Source organism: Lutzomyia longipalpis, chromosome 4 (genome assembly GCF_024334085.1).
Source record: "Lutzomyia longipalpis isolate SR_M1_2022 chromosome 4, ASM2433408v1".
NCBI lineage: Eukaryota > Metazoa > Arthropoda > Insecta > Diptera > Psychodidae > Lutzomyia > Lutzomyia longipalpis.
The window spans coordinates 13,170,173-13,191,522 of record NC_074710.1 but is presented as its reverse complement, the minus strand read 5'-3'; the positions used below and the strand labels follow the sequence as shown (position 1 = coordinate 13,191,522).

Genomic DNA, 21,350 nt, shown 5'->3' with positions numbered 1-21,350 from the left:
TTCGGAATAGAGATTTTGTAACTAATTTTTAACAGCATTTTGCCGTTTCAAGTTAGCTTTCATTCTATTTCGAAGTAAAAAAAATTTCATTGAATTTATAATCTTAATTAAACAACAGCTATTGGATTTATAATCCAAAAAAAGTCTATTATTTAATTAAGTGACTAATTAAATGAACTGCGTGTCTTGGATATTTTGATTCAGAGTATTTTTGTGTATTTCTTGATAAAATTACTAAATATCAATTTATGATGAATGTCACGAAAATTAAATCACATTTTTATACAAATTGGAGCATGAAATGTAATACACAAAACAAGAATTTGCAACATATTATAACTCTATTGGTTCTGTGAACCTCACGAATTGCATGTTTTGATGGCAAAACGTTTTTTGTTGGTTTTATAAAAAAAAAACTCTATAGGCGTATTGTACGTTATATACATGTATGTATATCTTGTGTTTATGTTGTACATAAAAATGTAATAGGACTTAAGAAATTGATTATCTAATATGAGAGGACACATTTAAATTATTTTGCAACACGAAAGTATTTTCTTTCTATTTTTTTTTTGAAACTTTTTAGTTGAAAATTGGAATAATTTTTAATGTGTAAAAGTGGCCATAAATGTTTGACTGAAAATCTAATTGTAAGAAAATAAAGAAAATGTTTGCAGAGGAAACTTCATGGGGGCATTAAATACCTACATAATATCCAAAATTGCAGCATTTGAAAAAAAAAAGCTTCAATATGGATATAAAAAATATTATATTTTATTTCTCTGTTGTGTGTGACTGTGTGTGGAGTATTTTCTTTACTTTCTTCTTGCACATTTGGACCAAGAACCCAATAATTTGCAATCTATTCTATAGAAATTTTAAAGAACACTTTAAGGACATCCTCTTTTTTTTGTTTATTTATTTTATTATTATCCTTGCGTGTACAATACATGTAATACGTAGCAAAAAAATAATTTGTTTAATTTATTCAACTTAAAATGATGATAAATTATTATTTAAAAAAAAGATTAAGAAAATTTAAAGTGGATACAGAAGATGGTTTAAAAAACAAAACCTTGTATTTTCTTGAACAAAATGCTGCTCTCCTTCTCAGCTGATTCTAAACCGCCGAAACCGGCCATAAAATCTTCAACACTCCCGAGAACGTCGTCACAAGGTAATGTCCTAGAAAAAATACAAGAAAATAAAACCAACTACACTGTGTATAAGAAGGAGCCTCTCTGCCCTCCCGACCCGTATCCAGAACATCCGAAAGTAGAGCACACAAAAAAAATTCAAGATGATCCCTGTTGTGTAAAAGAAAATACCAAAATCTCACCCCCCTTAACGCCTCGATTGATTGCTGTTGTGGTTATTTGTTGATTTTCTTTTTCATTTTTATTTTGAACTTTGTGAATCTTTCCAAGTGATTTCCGCATGCAAACACACCAAATTTCTTTTCTACTTATTTAACATTTTTTAATTTCTTTTTCAACTAATTAAAAAAAAACCATTGTATACTGATTAATTAAAAGAAAAAAAAACTTTTTAAAAGTAATTTTAGGATACAAAAGTTAATTTTTTAATTCATATTTTTTTACCTTAATCTCATTTCCATTTTGAATTCATCAAAGAACGTGATCGCAATAAGCCTCAGCCACCACCTAAGCCACTTGCTGTTGCCAATGCTCATCCCAATTATCGTCCTGACCTGGCCCTTGCTCCGGAAGTGTACAACCATTTGCGTGGGCTGCAGAAGAAGGCAAAGGATTTGCGGACTGAAATGCGAACGTTGCGTCGTTTGTCACAGGCACAAGCTCTAGCCGTACGAGAGGACATTAAGGATACATTTATGCGAATTAGGGCAACACTACTGGCCAGCAGTAATGCGTACTGGGGTCAAGGGGATCAAGATCAAACGCGCCTTTCGCGCGATGAGGAACTCTATAAACAGGAAGTGGTGCGCCTTGAGAAGGATCTCAGTGATTTGGAATCATCAGTTGAGGGTCTTCGTGGGGAGGTGATTAACAGGAGGACACGTGTTAATATGGCAGCTGTTGAGGATATGGCATTGGTGCTAAGTCGTGCAAGGTAAATAGCAAATTTAATTCTTTGTTTAAAAAACTAACGTGGATTTAAAAATTGAAGTATATAAGAACTTTTGTCCTTTCTGATTTTACGATTTTAGCCAAAGCTTTCAACACATTCTATGTATATTTTTCTATATTATCTTTCTATATTTATTTTATTCCCAATATTTTGTGAGACGATCAAAATCGAATAAGAGGTTGATTTTTAAATATTCAATTAGAAAAATCAATCCCTCACCTGATTTTGATAGGTTCATTCAAAAATTCAAATTACCTAATCAGTTCAGCGTGAAAAAAAAAACAGATATTTATGTAGAGTGAAAAAAATTTGCTTTATGTTGGAAGCTATGGAAACTTGAAGAATTTTCTCAATAGCTTTATATTGAAAAATGGAAAAATATATATTTTCTCCTTCAATATGATGACAATAGAATAGTGCAACTGCAGAAAGGCGGTGAGGGGGGGGGGGGGGGAATATAAGGGTTGATTTGATTTAAAAGTACCGTGGCAACATAAAACTGAAATATTGATTTACAATCATAAATTTTCTTATACCACATAATAATATGCTGTCTATATGCATTGAAATCATTTTAACTATTCTATCTATTCAATTTATAAACAAAATACAATATATAGTAGGGGAGACCGGGGTAAAAATAGTCAATTTGCATAAATCCTTATTTGCAGGATTCCCCAAGGGCAAGAAAATTTCCTCGATAGGTCATTCTTATAGGAAATTTCCTGGCCTACAACTTTGTCTCAGTCCACTTTTCTCTATCTCCACGGGAAATATGAGTTTTCGAGCTTTTCCCAAACCCTTCCGCTTCTGACTATTTTTAAACGCGGCGGGTAAATATAGTCACCAGTTGGCTAAATAAAGTCGGTCGAATTTTCCGACATTTCCAATGATTTTCCACCTGAGAGATTGATAGTAGTTGATAGCTAAACTTCTCACCTTTTGATCCGCGACAAGGAATTTCACTTTTATACGCACTAAAACAGAGAATTTTGCGATTTTCTCAAACACGCCATTTTGCATCAAATGAATAGAAAATATGCCAAAAATTTCGATCTCCCATATGATTTACATGGGATGACTAGATCTGCCCCAAGGGGTATGTTTTGATTCAAAAAATTGTAGAGAAAAATCATTAAAAGTTATTGAAGAATACACCTTGGCAACATTTTCTGCACTAATCCAGCTAGTGAGAAAAATTATCAGATTGGAAAATTGCTGAAGGAAAACTTCGGAAAACGCGTTTTTCTCAATACGCAAAAGTTTGGGAAATGGGCCAAAAAACTTTTTTTATTTTTAACTCCTAAAGTACTGATCGGATAACCTCCAAATTACTGTCAAAAATTATAGGTTGGTAAGGCTTTGCACCCTAATTTTTTCCGATTTTTCCGATTTATATTTTGGGAGAAATTGGCATTTGAAAATTCCAAAATGACTATTTTTACCCCGGTCTCCCCTACACGTACAAAATGTTTCAGAAATAATTCAATTTATGACATATATAAGACATTTAATGAAAAATTGCAGAATGAATGTCGAACAGAAAGATTTGCAACAATAAATAATCGTATATTGATATTCCAATCTATGAAAAATATAACTATTAATTTTGAATATGATTGATACTCAATATTCATCGCAACTTTGTTCGGCAATTTTGCAGCAAAACTGTTGCGGAATTGAAGATGCGATTTCCAAGTTTGCAGAATGGTTTGCGGAATATATTGGCAAGTGAAATGGAGAAAGTGGTGCGTGAAGAGAAATTCCTCAAGGAGGAGCCAGAACGTCTCGAATCAGCACTGAGGAGATGCAAGAAACTCACTGGAACACTCGTTACCCTAAAAAGGTTTCCTTATTTCACATCAAATAAATTTTCTAACATAAGAGTTAAAACGTATCAATTTTCTATTTTTTTTTTTTCAAATATGAAAAGTATTTTTAACTTTTTTCTGTTTTTCTTGATATTTCAGGTTGGCAAGTGTTCAGGAGCAAAGAACTTGTGTTGAACCCCAGCAGGATACACCAGAGACAACACGAACAACTGAAGTGCAGACGACGAATAAGGTAGCTTTCGTAATCATTATTTTTTCATAATGTATTATTATTCAGAATGTGCGACATTTATCAAATCGTGTTAACTTTTTCTTATCCATATATATCGGATAATATCAATTTAAAATTGTTCCGTTGATTCTTTTTTATTTAGAAATTGAGAAAATATAAAGAAATGTTTGTATTGGCATTTAAAAATTAATAATCGTTATTTCGTTGAGCGTTATGTTATGTTTCGTATTACAAAATTTTCCAGAATAAAAAAAACATAGTTTTGAAATTCCTTTCTTATTGCTTTTTCATTGTCATTGACATTCAAAATTAAGATGAAATTGAATTATTGTAAAAAATAGGTTTTTTTAATTATAAATTTGGACGTCAATGACTGAAAATTTTTGAAAATTCTGTGATTAAAACAAAAATTAATTTGTTTGTGTGATCGTATTCCCTCTGCATGATTTTTTTATTTAACAGAATTCATCTACATTAATCATCAATTCATTGTTTATCGTAAAAGATTTTCTTTATAAAAATTTCTTTTTTCTTTGCCATACAACCATCATTCACAATACAAAGACAAATCATTTAAAAGAAAATCATAAAGATATTCTTAGCTCTTCATCACTGTTTGTGTTACAAATTTATCTGTATATTAGTTCGTATTTTTTTTAATTGGTATTTTAAATCTACGATAGAAATGAAAAATTGTCTAAATTTCCTGAAAATATTTTAATAATTTTGTATACCTACCTAACTAAAATAGTTATGGTGATCTTCATAAACTCTTAAGTACATTTCCAATGATCTTTTAGGGTGACTTTGTGGATATGAAAAACCATTTTATCATTTATTTTTCATTACAAAAATACACCAACTTTCATTATGTTTTTCACGCATTAATAAGTATGCTACCAAAATCACATGATCCAAAAGATTTAAAAAAAAATCATAAATGAAATTCTATGAATAGAATTTAAGAGCAGTACATATGTATATATGGTACAAGCTTTGAGCTAGAGCTAGTCCCGATAATGAAAATATTTTACAGTTCTCCATTTTAGAAAGCATTGAATGATAGTTATGTACCTAATTAAATTTTTAAAAGCTTAACTATTTTTCTCTAAAATATCCAAAATGATTTTCCCAAACTATAGAATGATTTAAATGGATTTATTTATATTTATTTTATCAGTAAGAGAATTATTGGAAAAGTTAGGGTCTATGGGGTCTATTTTATTTCAAATTTTGTGAAATTCTGTAAAGGTTTAATAACACTATTATATTGCAAAAGAGTTCCATCTGGTACTAAAATAGAATTGGGTTTTCAACCATCCAGCGAAAACTTTTAATTTTTCTTTGGATCATGAGAATTTTAATAGGTAGTCTCTAAAAAAAAAGTAAAAGCACGAAGCAAACCCGCAAAACCTAATATTGAAAGCTTTTAGAAAATAAATAACTTTAAAAATGTAAACATAGATTTATTTATTTTAAAAAAAATCAATTTAAAATAGCTTTCAATTTCCCTCCCACAACAAACAACATCACATAGTAAGTTAATTCAATATTCATCCTGCAAGTTGTGTTCCTCCACCCCACGTTCAGTTGTTTTTTTTTTATTTAATTTACGTTTCATATTTTTTTTATTATATTAAAAAAATATATAAATTAATGTTTGATGTTGACCCATAAGCTAAAAATAAACATTTAAAAAAGGGAAATTATTAAGAAAAAAATATTTTCCATAAATATCTCTGTATATAAAACATCTATATAATAAATTTTTAATTAAATTTAATACAAAATGAACAAGAACTACTTTCTTTTAAAAAAAAAATACTTACATAACAAAGAAGAATAGATACTAAAAATTTTTTTCATCATGAAAAATACTCTGCAGAAAAAAAACCCTCCACAAGTTTGACAATTAAAAATTGGCTTTTTCAATAAAAAAAAAACAAAATTATCGGATTTCCGTTTTTTGCAACAAAGTGTGACATTAAAACTTCTTACAATCTTTTCTGTTTACATGCAAAATGAATAGTTCAACTGGCGATGGAGTTCTAACTTCAAAGAGGCGATCAATGAGTAAATTCTCATAAAATATATTTTAAAAATTTATCGTTCAAATCATTCGGATATCTATAGACTTTCTTTATGTTTACATTTTTTATTCTTCATTTTTTTTTTACTATTTTTACACAAATACACAAACATTAAACAATTTTCCCAGTGTTCACAATACAATTTATTTTATGTTTAGAAAAAATAATCCTTTAAAAAATTTTTTTTTGCTAAATAATATATTATTTGTATTTATTTTTGTGCAAATTTACTTCACCTTCTCCATTATCAAATTTTCCGCAATATATGTATATAATTTTAACAAGAAACACTATTTATTTATTTTTATTTTATTGTATTTTTTTCTTTTTAATTAATTTTTCTATTGAATGTTTCTTTAAAATTATCTAATTGTCACGAATTTTTCTATTAAATTACATAATATTTTATGGAAATTACATAGGAAAAGCGTTTAATGTCGATGTGGAATGGTTTATATACAAAATATAACTAATAATCAATTAAATTTTTTATACAGAGTCTGAACGTTATTTATTTTTCTTTCAAAAATTTTTATCACTCTAAAATATTTTTGAATTTAATTTTGAGAACAGCAAAAAGTGAAATGAAAAAAAAAAGAAAAATAAATTAAAAATATCATTTTTTTAAATATTCATTATTTATTCTTCTTCTTTAGCAACAAAAATGAATTAATTTTCGTTTCTTGTACTGTATGATTTGTAATGAAAAATTGCCCCCTTTCTCTATCTGATCAAAAAAAAAAGGAGTCACATTAATCCCCTTATAGTAAGGTACATTGGAAATGAAACTCGAAGAGATTATACTGTTACATTTATTACCTATATTTAGTTTTAAATAATAAATAAAGAATATAATTAAGAATTTTATTATGAATTCTTAAAATTCCATATTATAAACATATTAAATGTATTTTGAATGATAATTAATTTTATTTGATTTCCTATTATTATTATTTTCTTTGCTAATGTTCTTATAATTTTTTTTAATATATTTTTTGTAATAATATTCTTATGAAGAGTTCGCATAAAATATCTTTTGAAATTTCTATAATATTATTGTTGTAGATATATATTGTAAATATATATTTTATTTGAATACTATATAATATTTATTTGAATTATATTTTTTTAATTATTTTTAAAAAATGTAGTTTAAACATATTTCTATTATAAAATTTAAGCATTTATTATTCCAAGTTGAAACATTTTTATACTATAACTAATCAAATTAAACCTTACTATATGGGAGAATTTGTGCTTTGTAATTTTTCTAAGAACTTTCTTTCTAAAACACCCCTTTTTTTCAACAAATTGGAACGCTTTTATATCACAATTTTTCACCATTTAGTGTTTCTTTTTCTTTAAGTTAAAATTATAGTTTTCTTCCTCACATTTCTTTCACTCATTCACATGTAAAATAATCAATCTTGATATGAGAATTTTTATGTAATTTTAAACTATCGATAGAATAAAAAGGAAACTATGCAAAAAATGTTTAGAGCAAAAAAACATTTTTATGCACAGTGTCCTTTCTGTAAAAAAAAAAGAAAACTGCATGAATTTATTGAAGAAAATAAATGAAATTTTTTAAACTGTCTAAAAACATTTAAAATTATATTGAAAATGAAATTTAAAATTGATGGAAACTTTTTTTTTCTAAATTCTCTAAAATATTAAAATGTATTTAAAAAAAAATTAATGAACTACAGCGAGAGAAATACCTATTTCATTTATTTTAATCAATTTTAAATTTTGTTTAAGAAAGGAGTTTATTCATTTTTTGATTTTTGAAAAATTACCTCATTGTGTTAAGTAAATTCCACACATATCACATATTTAAATTTTATAATACTAACTGAGAAATTGCCAGAAGAACAATTTAAAGAAAAAGCTCCAATTATTAAATTTTTCTACGAGATAAAGCAAAACTTTCCAGCTCTACAACTTTTTCTCAGACCTGCACTGTTTCTTTGAAAAATATCTGAGCTTTTTTCTATACACTCGATGGTCTTTCTTAGCCCCCCTTAATAAATATTTTGCTTAATTTTTCATTCTTTCCTCATGCATTCTACAATGAGATAATTTTGCATAAATTACATGGAATAAATTCCTTTACTTCATTCTATAAAATTACAATAAATTTATAGTCTGCTTTGTGAATGCATAAAGAGCGCTAGAAAGCACGTTTTTTTTAGATGCTCAAAGACAATTTATATTGCATATAAATTTTACTTTATTGAATGCTGTTAAATTGCAATTTAAATCCAATTCCAAGAATCCTTTTATCTCACACAATTTTTTTTGTTTTATTTTCCTCCAAAATTTAAATTAACTCTGTTGTATAATGAAAATGCAGATTCTTGGAAAAGTTTAAAGGGCAATTTAGTACCTATTTTATATTCACAATAGAGCTGTGTATAAGGTAGTCGCAGCGTGAAAAGAAGATGCGATTAATGGTTGCGAATGATGGTCTATCTCCTCACGGGTAATGTGCTAACGTGAAAATTCAATGGAGCGTTAAAACAGACGAACAAGACGTTATTTCTTGTACGCTTCACTTTATCCTGTCTTATACGTTCTTGTCTAGACAATGCAAATGGAAATGTTTGACAAACACAAAAAAGGAGGGGGTGATAAAATTCAACCAAAAAAGATGTTTTTATTCTCTTTTTCTTTGACTTTCTCTATTTATCTACTTACCTTCTGAAATATACGTTTGATGAAGAAAACTTATGATACAAGTTTTGAATGCCAATTCCTAAAACTCGTTCATATCATAAAATCTTGATTTTTAATGCTAAAGAGATGTTTTTTATCCTCCACACTTTTTCAAGATTTACTTCTTGATTAATTTCTTTTCATATCTATTTAAATTACCAAAAAACTTTTACTTATTTCTTATATCCTAACTTGTATCAAAAGTTTAAAAAATATGTTAAACAGAGAAAGAAATCAATGTACTTCTGTGCTAAATAAATTTATGTTAATAGATATTAATTTATTTTCGAATTTCTTTTTTCGATGCTTACAGCCAATCCCAAGTCCCAGGTTGGGGACAGTCTCTATCAGCGGGGGAGTCGCACCCGAAAACGCACTCGATGCCCTGTTAGATGAATTGCAGACATTCGCTAAGCCACCAGGCGCCAATTCGGAGGTAAACGAAAATCAAAAAGAAAAATTAAATTCATTCAAAAAAATAAAAAAAATCTCACCCTCATAGATTCGTCCAGATGACTCCACCTCAGACGACAGCTCCCAAACCCTCCAAAACACCGTAACTACCCAACTTTCTCAATCTAGTCTCTATCCTTCTGATCCAGCTGCTACAAATGTAGGTCTGAGGCGTCTACACTCCTACCCAAGCGGCTCAGATACGGACACAAGTCCCCCACAGCCGAGGCCCGTTGGGAAGCCCCCTGTACCAGAGCGGAATGCCGAACTACTCCAAAAGGTGAGCGCCAAACGTATACCACCACCACCGCCACCACGGACAAGTTCACGGAGTCCCCTGGCCAGTCCAACGAGCCCCAATCTACCAATTCGTTCAGCATCCGTGGACAATTGCGAACCCCCGCAGTTGGATACAAATTCCGCAAGTAGCAACGATTCAGTCAATTCGCAGGATCAGATGCAGCGTCAAATGGTGCTTGAGCTACGACATCAGGAGTTGCTGAAGAAGCAAAAACTGCTGCAGGAACAGTACGCGCGATTGCAGCAAATGAGTAAGAATAGCATAGCACTGCCACCGAATGCCAATACTGAGGCGCAACTCAAGAAGACGGGCAGTGAATCGAATTTGCCACAGAAGATGGGACTCAATATGGCAATTACGGGTTCCATGAAAAATCTCCACAGTGATACCCTCGTGGAGGCTCATGGTGGTGCAAGGGTCACCAATAATGGTGCCCACACCGGAACGACCACCAGTAAAGTCTATGAGACAGAAATTCTATAGCAAAACGGGAAGAGGTGGAGCGAAACTGATATCGATGGTACGCTGTAAGTTTTTCTTTTTCTTTAAGAATATCCCAATTCTTACGAAAAATTCTCTCAGGGATGTACTCAATGTATATTTATTACCCTTTAGCTGACCTTTAGTTTTTCTAGGGATTTTAGGACTCAATAAAAATGAAAAGTTAGAGGCATTAGGGGCAGAGTTAAACTAGTTTTTTTTTTAAACTTAATTTAAAGTCTCAAAGAGATGAGTGAAGGATCCCTTTGTGATTGATAAACTAAAGCTCTATGAAGGGTAAATTTTTTTTCATATTTAAATATAGATTTGATACTAAACGATTATTAGGGGAGATCTGAGGTAAAAAAAAAAAGTCAAACAAAGGTTTAGGAAAAAAAATCAGAAACTCTTATATACCGAAGGAGTCTAAGAAGTTACAGGAAAATTTCTTTTGCAGAATGATCTTCATTATTGTGTTGTTTAACTTTCTGAGCCTCATTTTCCCCTAAATCCATTTCAAATATTTGCTACCCGTAAAAAGTTTCTGGAGAGCAAAAATTATTTCTTCTGCTGTGGTTTAGCAACTTAAAAAATCCAACGAAAACTCAATTACTGGCAGATTTTAAAAAATTGGTTGAACACAGCAGGAGTAATAATTGTTTAGAAAAATCATAATTTTGGCTTATACCTGGAAACTTTTTGCGCGTAGTGTAATTAATTTAAATTTTAAAACAAACAAATTTTAACCTTTTACAATTTTTTTATATATTACAAATAGCTTCTCTTGTTCATTTGTACATCTCTGAGATATATCATTTTAAATTAATCTCTTCACGCACGTCAATCCATTAAAAATCTTCGTGTCCAATAAAAGCAGACTTATCAACAAAAGAAACCCAAAATATTATGCAAAAATAAACATTTTATAACCAAATAATCTCACATTTGACTAAAAAGATGTCTCCTCGTCGTATGAAAAAGAATCCCACACACAATTCACAATGTATCAACGTTTTAAGAAAAAGAAAAGAGGAATAAACTAAATGTAATAATTAAGAAAAGTATGCAAATCTAGGGAATTTAATCAATATTATAGAACACACATCTAATTAATGTCACATTTTGCTCACTAATCACACGAGATTAAAATAAATAATAATACATTGAAGACATTGCGATTTGTGGTGAAAAAAAAGAGTGATGGTTTAATGCTAAATTATACATGGTTTAGGACACGGTATTAATAACAAGAAAACAAAAAAATGAGATTGAGATAAGAATAGAACAGAGAGAAGATAGTTGCAGTAGTTGATTGATAGTTGATTAGCTCCACCACCAGTTTGTGCCAATCTTTTTTATTAATATTTTTGCAGTAATATTTATTATATAATACAATATACAAAAAAAAAAGAAAAAGCAAAAATATATACATCCTCAAAAACAATTTACAAAATCAACATTTAGAAAGAGAAAATTCAATTTTTTTCATCTTATCTCCTGCATTTTCATTAAAATCCTTTACAAAAGAAAATCAATAAGATTGCTTAAAAAAGATACCTTTAAATGAAAATTATTTTACACTAAAAAATGTTATGTGCGCTTAAAAAGTGTTTAAAGCGCACTTTTTTGTGTTTTCAGTATAACACATAATTGCATTTTTTTTTTTGCAAAATGTTTTTAACTTTTTTTGTGAATATATGAAGAGCCCTAGAAAACTTATTTAACTAATAATGCATTTAAAAAATAAATAATAAGATCTGTAAATTCAAGAAAATTTTAAATTCTCAAAAACAAGTTTTTGAGAATATTTAATAGGTATGTCTTTCATGTGTTAACTAACTTTCATTTAGGTACCTTTTTTGAGAAGAGAAAACTTTTTAAAAAATTATCAAAGTAGATTTTTCAAAATATTTATACTCAAATTAAAAAAAAATTGCATCGTCAGCATTTTAGTCAGCAAAGAAATACATCGAATGTATCCTATATAGACACAGAGATCCCGTAGATAAAAAAAAGAATACATAAATGGTATCCCCCAAGTAATAATGTCTTAATCATTAAAAACAAAAACAAAAATGAAATTAAATGATTTACCAACATAAAATATTAATGAATGTCTTATTTAGGGCATATATCAATGGATACTCAATTGATATTAAATCATTACTTAAATGGACAGAACTAATGGAAAAAAGTGAGGATGAAGGAATACTCTGCGTTATATGAAGCCCCAGTGTGTTTGGGATGAATGAAAAACCAAAAAAAAAAAGTATTACTAATACTAAACGGAAAAGTAAATGGATATACACTATTTATTATAATGAAAAAAATGTAATAAAATATAAAATGATGGAAAAATGAGGAAAATAATCAATTGCAATTTGTTTTGTTTTTTTTTTTGTTGTTTTAAAAAATCGGTAAATTAATAATATTTATTATATTTTTCCAATATTTTCCTATGCGTAAAATTTTTTCTCATAATATATTACGCATTATTATGCAATGTAAATATTTATTTATGATAGAAAAAAAAATTTATAGTAGAAGATAAAGAAAAATTATGTATGGTCTAAATATTAAATTAAATGAAAGAAAAAAATCTCAATTTTAGTCACTGAAGGTTTGTGCTAAGTTAGCATCGTTCGGAAAACGGAACATAATTAGGGTAAAAGCTGTTAATAGAGAGAAAAAAATGGAAAATATGAAAAAATGTATTTGTGTTGAAGTTTTCACTAAAAAAATATAAAATGTAAAATATGAAAAAAAAGAAATTGAAAAACCAAGTACTGAAAAATCATGTAATTAATCTCATATTAAAAAACATTTCCAAAAAAAAAACTTTTTAAAAAGAAAATTTGGAAATAACTTGCACTAAATTCATCTTTTAGAGAAGATAATTTTTTTTTCAATAAATTCTTCCCATTGAAGTAAATTTTATTACTTATATACATATTTACTTAATGTACCCTCTATTTGGAGGAATTCACATACATTTTGTGGTAATGATGACTTTTAGTGCACGAATTTTTGCAAAGAAAAAAAACAAGAAGTGAAATTTTCCGTTTGGGGAAAAATTGCAAAAAAAATGTGAAATAAAATCAATAAGGAATGATATATAAACATTTACAATTTAAAACAAATCAAGAAATGTCTTTTATTTTATTTTTTCTTCAGGGAATCACGATAAAGAACAAGATGAAAATATTTTCCTTCCAATTTTTGTTCCATCTTTTGTGTCTCCTGATTACTATGGTAAAAAAAAGGGGGAAAAAGATCCTTCAACGAGATCAAAGAAATGATGAGATTCAGCATTATAAAGCGCAATGGGATACAAATTGCATATTTTTCCATTTCACAAGAGTTGAAATTCCGTGGTTGGATGCTGTGCTGTGCATGAGGAAGAATGTCAGCAACACACCACAAATGCCGCCAATTGTGACGAGAAGCAAACACGATGAGGCCACATTGGAGATACATATTTGGCTTATAGTGGAAGGATTACCATGAAAATGGCATAGAGTTGCATATCACATGCCAGATGCCAGGACTAAGTGCGATTGCACATATCCTGAATTTGGTAGAAATTCTGCAGAAAGAACATATTGCGCGGGATGTACCAACTGAAAATGCAATGCGAAAAGAGGCTGAATTCAGTGTTGAAAATATTTTTGTGGGAAGATAAAAAGTTGTGCTGTGTGAGGTGAGGGGTGGATAGAATTTGCAGAAAGTACATAAAAATGTACACAAAAAAGAATGAAAAAGATTACTCCGCAGAACTCTTCTGCATTTGATTTCATAGAGTGCAACAAGCATCATGAGCTTTCTCATTTCCAACTTTTCTTTGCTATATATTTGTGTGGTCTTAGAGGAAGGTTTTGTTGAAAACGAATGTTTTTTTTCCTAATTTCTCTAAAAGAAAACTTTTTTGTGGGTGAACATCACTGATAAAGAGGAAAGAATTAACGAAATGAGCGCTATAGGAACGCTAGTAATAAATCGGAAGTAATGGTGGAGGCTGTAGAGCAAATAGAGTCGTGCATAGTTCATGATGGAATCTCCGCGATTCCTCTCAGAGGAGAAATATGTCGCAGAAAATTGTTTGGCATGAAATGGCTGCGAAATCATGAAGAAAATTTCAAATACAGCAGAATTGCTAAACAGAATAGCAGATGATTTTATCGAATACAATTTCGCACAAATTGCTCATTGTACCGCTCAAATTCTTAATTCTGCTGATCGGGATAAAGGTAATCAACGTAAATTTTCGGTTATGTAGTATTTGTGCAGCAACTTTAAAAAAAAATCCGGGGATTCATTAAACATTAAGGTGAAATTCGATGTAATAATCATTATAAAAAACTTATTTAAATAATATAAAAAAAAGGAAAATAAAGCTTTTTTATATTTTTTTTTACAATAGAATTCAAAGTATTCTAAATACATTATTTTTAGTAATTTTAAAAGTTATGTACGTTCCTTAAGTTTTACAAGTTTTACTATCTTTATCTCTCAAAAAAAAACTTACGCTACATTCGCTACATTCCGAATCTGAAACTCAATCTTCCTGCGGTTAGCGCGTCCTTTTTTATGTCGAACTTTGGCGGGCTGTTAAGATTTCATCAAGGGGATGGTTTAACCTCATTTTCAGTGAAGAAAAGTCACTTTTTGTTGAACAAAATGTATGAGGAATTCTCGAATCTCGCCCAATCTCGACCGATTCCCGAGAAACACTTTAACTTTTTTTATATTAATAATGTTATTTCGATGATGAGAAGGGATCAACCGAGAGCTAATTAAATGTACTTTCGATTGCAAGTGGAATTGTGCAAATTGATCGCATATTTTGATCGGAAGAACCTGCTGCCTCACTAAAAGTACTGATTTCTCGGGGTTGGGCATCCCCTTGGATTTCATTAATTTTTAAATTTTTAAACACAACCCCTTCGTTTTCCACATCGTCGAAAGCTTTGGAAAATATTATTTTAACCCTTTCGCGTCTAACTTCTTCTTCGGCTTCTTCTGTGCGTTCATGATTATTTTTAACTAGAAAAACAATTGGATTTATAAAAAAAATAAGAAAATAAAACGACCCAAAAAACGCGAAAGGGTTAATCTGGGAATTCAAAAATTAGCCAACGAAAAAATCCAGGACAATCACAATAAACGTCTCACTGTATGTCCCGCGATATTCCAAGGAAATAGTCCCACTTTACAATTCGGCTAAGTCGTCTAAAGAATTTTTCGTTGCTCTGAGTGTGTGTGTGTGTGCGTGTGTGAAATGTCATTTCTCGTGCACTCGTGGATGTTTTGAGTTTCCTCCTCAACATTTTGTGTCTTTTTTTAGGTGAAATTGTATAGAAAAAGGTAATTTTCCCCATCCAAATGTCCCGGAAAATCCTTCTCTTTACGAATTGCATTAATTTCCCTGGAAAAATATGGAATTTTCCATGAATTTTAAGTTGAACAGAATATTCAAGATTCTAACCTCAAAATTAATGTCGGTCTCATTCTCAATTTTGCAGGAAATTGAAAAATCACAAAAATGCCGCTTTCGTGTCGATTCTACAAAGATAAATACCCAGAGGTGAGTTAAATAAAACCCCTTAACCACATTAAACACTATTAAAGCTTCGAATGAGGGCGTTAAATGTGTTTAGAAGCAAAAGATTTCATGTTGGCATATGTTCCGGACGCCTTCCCGGAACTTCTTGCATCAGATTTTCATAACTCTGTGATTTCTTGTATTAATTGTTGTGAGAAAAATCAACTTGTGGCTAAGATTGAGGATGGTCTGGTCAACCATCAAAAGAAAGAATTAATTGCATTGAATCCACAAGAAGGGCGCAAAAATGTCAATCCTTGTCTCAAGTTATGGTGTTGTCTTACCTAGAAGAATAATTGATCCCATATCAATTCGTCCACAGGTGGAGGATGTCGTGATGGTTAATGTACGTTCCATTGCCGAGATGGGAGCATATGTGTACCTCCTGGAGTACAACAACATCGAAGGGATGATTTTGCTATCAGAACTCTCCCGACGGCGCATCAGGTCTATCAATAAATTGATCCGTGTGGGTAAGACGGAACCCGCTGTGGTGATTAGGGTTGACAAGGACAAGGGCTACATTGACCTGTCGAAGCGTCGTGTCTCCGTTGAGGATGTGGAAAAATGCACGGAGCGCTTCTCAAAGGCCAAGGCAGTTAATTCAATTCTGCGCCATGTTGCGGATATTCTCAAATTTGAGACGGATGATCAACTGGAGGATTTGTACCAGAAGACAGCGTGGCATTTTGAGGAGAAGTACAAGAGTAAAGCGCATGCATTTGATATCTTCAAACAAGCCGTTGTGGATCCATCAATTCTCGCTGAATGCGGACTGGAGGAGGCAACACTCGATGTCCTCCTGGATAACATTAAGCGGAAGCTCACGTCGCAACCTGTGAAGATTCGAGCTGACATTGAGTGTGCATGCTATGGGTATGAAGGTATTGATGCTGTCAAGGAAGCCCTGCGGTCTGGCTTGGAACTATCCACGGAGGAACTGCCCATTAAGATTAATCTCATTGCTCCCCCACTCTATGGTGAGTTTGTCTTTTCTTCCACCTTTCCGTGTAGAAAGTCCTTACGGTTTAAACTTCCTGTTACAGTGATGACAACGTCAACACCAGAGAAGGCAGACGGGCTGAAAGCACTCGAAGTGGCAATTGAGAAGATTAATGAGACAATTACATCGCTCGGGGGTGTCTTTAACGTCCAAATGCCCCCGAAGGTTGTTACGGCAATTGACGAGGCTGACTTGGCGCGACGCCTGGAGCGTGCTGAGCAGGAAAATGCCGAAATTGCCGGCGACGACGAAGAGGGTGATGAGGAAGGTATTCAATTTGAGGGTGAAGATCGCGAGAATGACAATGAAGATGGCAAGAGTGGCGAAGAAGATGAAGAGGAGCCAAAGAAGAAGTAACTTTGGCACACACACAAGATTCCTTTTATAATAACAGAAGAGGATGAATTATTCGCATAAAAAAAGTGAAGAAATTGCTTCTTTTCTTCTGTACAGCATTGACTTTTTATTTTGAACAATTTTTCGAGAATTTTTTTCATCCTATCTTTTCTCTTATTTGCCATCCCGGAACGTAACAATGGTACTCCCAATGGCTTTTTCACTGCAAATATGCTCAATGGCCCGTTGAGCATCTTCCGGGGTGAATACTTGATCAACAACAGTCTGCAGGAGACCCTCATTTACATACCCCGCCAATTGGTCAAGGGTCAAATGGCACAAATGGGGTCCACCCCAATCCGGAGGACTTCGCAGCACCCAACCAACGAGACGTCGTAAGGTGACAAACCACGACAGAGCCATACGTCCCAGGAAGCCAAAATCATCCGTCATGAGGGGCACCTCGTACGTGTCAATTATCCTCCCACCGGATGTGAGATATTTGTACAGGAAATTCTTGTCGTATGTAACGGGTGTGGTGAAGAAAATCACATCGAAGATGACCTCACGCGTGGCCAGGGCATGACTCAAGTTGAATTTCTCCACAAGACTCGAATCCGTCGATAGGAAGAGTCCATCTGAAGGGCTTTCTCCACGCAAGGTGATCACATCGTCAGCTCCTGCATAAAAAAAAACAATTTTAGGGAATTTTAGTAATCAAGAACAAATCCTTATTGTGTTGCAAAAAAAATCCACCTTGTTCCTCTTGATTTAATTTCCGGGAAAAGACATGAAGAAAAAATCATCCAATTGGTAAGTTTTCTTATATTTTCTTTCTTTTTTTGATTGCTCATTTAGACAAGTATTTGGCATAAAAAAATTCTCAATAATTTCTTTGAGAAATAAAAGGAGTTTATTCATTTTTATGTTGTCATATTCAAAGGAAAAAAAACAAAGGAAAACAATTTTTTTAATAAAAAAAAATTTAGGACATTGGAGTAGATTCTGATAAAAAATCTTTTCTTAATTTGTCAATTACAAGATTTTTGGTATTCTGAGAAAAATATCTTAAGATTTTGACATTTTATTTCTTTCTTTAATCGACTTTTTAATGAAAATTACTTTTTCAGGGCTCTTTAAAGATCTTTCTAACTATTTTCTGGAACGAAAAATTCTTCTTTTTTCTTTCATAGAACAAAAATAGGAAGATTTAAAAACATTAACTGTCAAAATCTTACAACATTTTTTAAGTTTATTAGAAAAGAAAATAAAAGATTTTTATCAGAATCAACCCCATAGTTTTTTTTTGTATATTTTGTCGTAAATATTTTCCCTGAATTTTCACAATAGTTCCTACAGTTAGACTGTAAGCCGTAAAAATGTGAAAAAACTCCTTTTCTGTTCAAAGAAATGCAAAAAAAAAATATGCCAATACCTCAACCAATGAGCGATAAAAATGAATTTTCCTTGGGATGGCTCAACTTACCGAGTGCCCGGATCACAGGAACAGAACGCACGTAGCACGTTGCAGTCACAGTAGCGCCCCATTTTTTCGTTAATTGCGTGAGAACACATCCAACGGGTGAGCACCCATCCTGGACAAGGATTCGCTTCCCGGCGCACGTGTCTTCCCCCAATTCGGCCTGCTTGAGTGCCCCCATGGCTACGGAGCCACTATAGGGGAGACTTGCGGCCCCCTCGAAGCCCGTAATGAAGGGTTTCCGGCCAACGCGACTTTCGGGCACAATGGCCATCTCTGATGCCACCCCAGGGGCATACCATGGCGCCACCAGCCATACCTCATCACCAATCTCCAAGCCACTACGGCAATCCTGCCCAACGGCTTCTACAACCCCCGAGGCGGCTCTTCCGAGAACGAGGGGACTCTCGGGATGTGGGGAGATCATACGACGGAGGGTACGTCCGTATCCGTGGGAAATTCTCTCATCCAGTCGATGGAAGGATGCAGCACGGATGCGAATAAGGATGTCTGAGGTGGAGAACATTTGTGGTACGGATACCCTTGTGAGGGAGACTGTGTCTGGGTAGCCGGTGTGAGTGCATGCGATGGCCTTCATGACGGGTGCTGAGAGGGATGGCCGTGCAAGCCAGAGACCCAAGAAGAATCCACCAGCTGTTCCCAGACCGAGTCCCACGCACACAAAAAAGGCATTATTCCGGGAAACTGCCAAAGAAACAAGGAAACCAAAGTTAGGACGTCTGGAATTTCCAGAACTTTGCATAAACTTACTCTCATCCTGGAAGAAGAGTTGAAGTTGCTGGTAGAAAATTTGTGGATCTGTCAGCTCAAGGGCAGTGTAGCGTATTCTATTGAGAAAATCAAGACAACTTGTCCAGATGCTCTGAAAGGAATTCCGGACACCGTCAAATGAGGGATCCTGAAGGGCCTAAAGGAAGCAGAAAATAATCAATTTGAAGATAAACTTGAGAAGGAAGCAGATTTTCTTACCCTCAGTGCCATATTTCTTCCCTCATCCGATGCCTGTCGTACCATTCTCATTCCACTCTCAGCTGCCATTCCCATTCGTACCTTCTCAATGGATTCGGAGGGGGTGGTGGGAGGATGTTTTTGTTTGTGTGGAAGAAACTCTGATTAGTGAACACCTTCGGAGTTTATGAGGCAACACCCTAAAAGATTGGTGCTACATGATCCAAAAACTCTATGGATGAGCAGAGAGTGCAAGACAATGGAAGCCACAACAAACACAAAATGAGTTTTGAGGAAGTTCCGGAAGATACCCAGCAGAGAGGTTATAGGTTACATAATCCCCTCAAGAGGCATGATGGTACAGTGAATGAATCCCTCTGATAACTATCCCAATGTACACAATGATTGGGTAATGAAATCTACTTTAGGGAACTGAGAAAATCCTCACCTGGAGTGCTTCCAAATTTTGCTCCACACGAAAAACAACTTCATCCATTTTTCTCAACTTTTTTACAATTCGTTTTCTTCTTATTCTACAGCCTCTGGTATTGCATAGTGCCTCTCGATGGGTCTTGGACACAGCCAAGGATGACCAGGAACACGGTGGCGTTAAGTAATCAAGCCAGGGATTCACAGGGATCTCACAGATTCAATCATTTCATCTAAATAAATTTTCCAGCCTTGGAGGAAATCACAATTTCACGATGCTTTCTTCACATAAACCCCATAAAACACGTGAGTTATTCTTTAGACGTCCTTCCACACCCCCTTGGAGCACAACTGTACAGCCAGGAAGTCCCGGAATACCCAAAAATCGGGAACTTCCCGAAAATCCAAAGATGAAAAAAATATTTTTGCACTAAATAACCTAACCTCAAAAAGAGAAAATCTAACCTCAAAAGGAGAAAAAGTGACGAAGTTGAGCCAACTTCATGGTGGAAGAAAGTTTTTTGCAATTTTCTCGCATTTTCCGGGCGAATTTTCCGTCCGGGTGTGGTTTTTTGGGGCCCTTGAATTTTTCCGCGTCGTTTGGCATCAAAAACGGGGAAAATTCAAAAATATTTAATTTTATTTCTTGGAGAAAAAGAGAAAGAACATTTCGAAACTTTGTGACGTCTCGCTCGCACACTGTCATCTGTCAGCACGTCAGCACATACCATATGTGTAATCAGGTTACGATACAAGCTCATTTAGTCGACGATTCAAGGTTTTTCGCAATTTTCTCGCATTTTCCGGGCGAATTTTCCGTCCGGGTGCGGGTTTTGGGGCGTAGGAAGCGAAGGCGCGTCGTTTAGCATCAAAAAAATGAAAAATTCAAATTTATTTAATTTCAAAAACTTCCCAGAGTGTAAAAAGCCAAAAAACGGTAGTCTAAATTCAGGGGCAGAGTGCATCCCCCTCCCTCCCTCACTCCCTCTCGCTCGCACTCGTCCACTCAATCAGTACATACCGTATGAGTGTGTGACAGTTGCAGTTCAAGCTGATTTCGCCGACGATTTTCCTATTTTCAATTCAAAAAAATCTTTTTTTTTTTCGATTTTTCCCGCAAATTAAAAAAAAATGAATTTAAAATTAAATTCTGTAATAATTTCAAGTATTTCTTATTAAAATCCCTCAAAATAGAGCAAAAAAGTTAAGATAAAAATCATTTTCACTTTACTTTTTTTCGGATATTTCCTATTTTCCTAATATTTTCTCTATTTTCTACGCCAAAAATATTGTTTTTTGTTTACTTTATAAGAATA

The 21,350-nt window shown here is 32.8% G+C and overlaps 3 protein-coding genes across 29 annotated transcripts in view; 2 read left to right on the top strand and 1 right to left on the bottom strand.

The window, feature by feature from the left end:
• LOC129796454 (coiled-coil domain-containing protein AGAP005037) overlaps window positions 1-13,355 on the top strand; it is an 86,567-nt gene extending 73,212 nt beyond the window's left edge. For 19 of the 25 annotated variants that reach the window (XM_055838398.1, XM_055838391.1, XM_055838389.1 and 16 more), the window contains 6 exons: window positions 1,115-1,177; window positions 1,635-2,091; window positions 3,773-3,955; window positions 4,080-4,173; window positions 9,295-9,417; window positions 9,484-13,355. In XM_055838398.1, coding sequence (XP_055694373.1) covers window positions 1,115-1,177; window positions 1,635-2,091; window positions 3,773-3,955; window positions 4,080-4,173; window positions 9,295-9,417; window positions 9,484-10,218 — 1,655 coding nt within the window. In that variant the 3' untranslated portion in view covers window positions 10,219-13,355. The remainder of the gene's footprint in view (window positions 1-1,114; window positions 1,178-1,634; window positions 2,092-3,772; window positions 3,956-4,079; window positions 4,174-9,294; window positions 9,418-9,483) is intronic. The other 6 variants (XM_055838399.1, XM_055838394.1, XM_055838392.1 and 3 more) reach the window with 3 other exon arrangements.
• Window positions 13,356-15,471: 2,116 nt separating this feature from the next.
• Window positions 15,472-17,270, top strand: LOC129796452 (eukaryotic translation initiation factor 2 subunit 1). Its single transcript, XM_055838379.1, has 4 exons — window positions 15,472-15,579; window positions 15,738-15,799; window positions 16,140-16,797; window positions 16,864-17,270. The coding sequence occupies exons 2-4, from the start codon at window positions 15,758-15,760 to the stop codon at window positions 17,175-17,177; spliced, it is 1,014 nt and encodes a 337-aa protein (XP_055694354.1). The 5' UTR covers window positions 15,472-15,579; window positions 15,738-15,757; the 3' UTR covers window positions 17,178-17,270.
• Window positions 17,259-20,647, bottom strand: LOC129796451 (reticulon-4-interacting protein 1, mitochondrial-like). 3 transcript variants are annotated; one of them, XM_055838376.1, is made up of 5 exons: window positions 20,054-20,647; window positions 19,627-19,707; window positions 19,408-19,564; window positions 18,643-19,341; window positions 17,259-17,836 (listed from the first exon to the last, which is right to left on the bottom strand). In XM_055838376.1, the coding sequence occupies exons 1-5, from the start codon at window positions 20,099-20,101 to the stop codon at window positions 17,331-17,333; spliced, it is 1,491 nt and encodes a 496-aa protein (XP_055694351.1). In that variant the 5' UTR covers window positions 20,102-20,647; the 3' UTR covers window positions 17,259-17,330. The 3 variants fall into 3 exon arrangements, with proteins under 3 accessions (XP_055694351.1, XP_055694353.1, XP_055694352.1); XM_055838378.1 differs by having other exon boundaries at window positions 19,627-19,837; window positions 20,054-20,492; XM_055838377.1 differs by having other exon boundaries at window positions 19,627-19,805; window positions 20,054-20,492.
• Window positions 20,648-21,350: the final 703 nt, after the last annotated feature.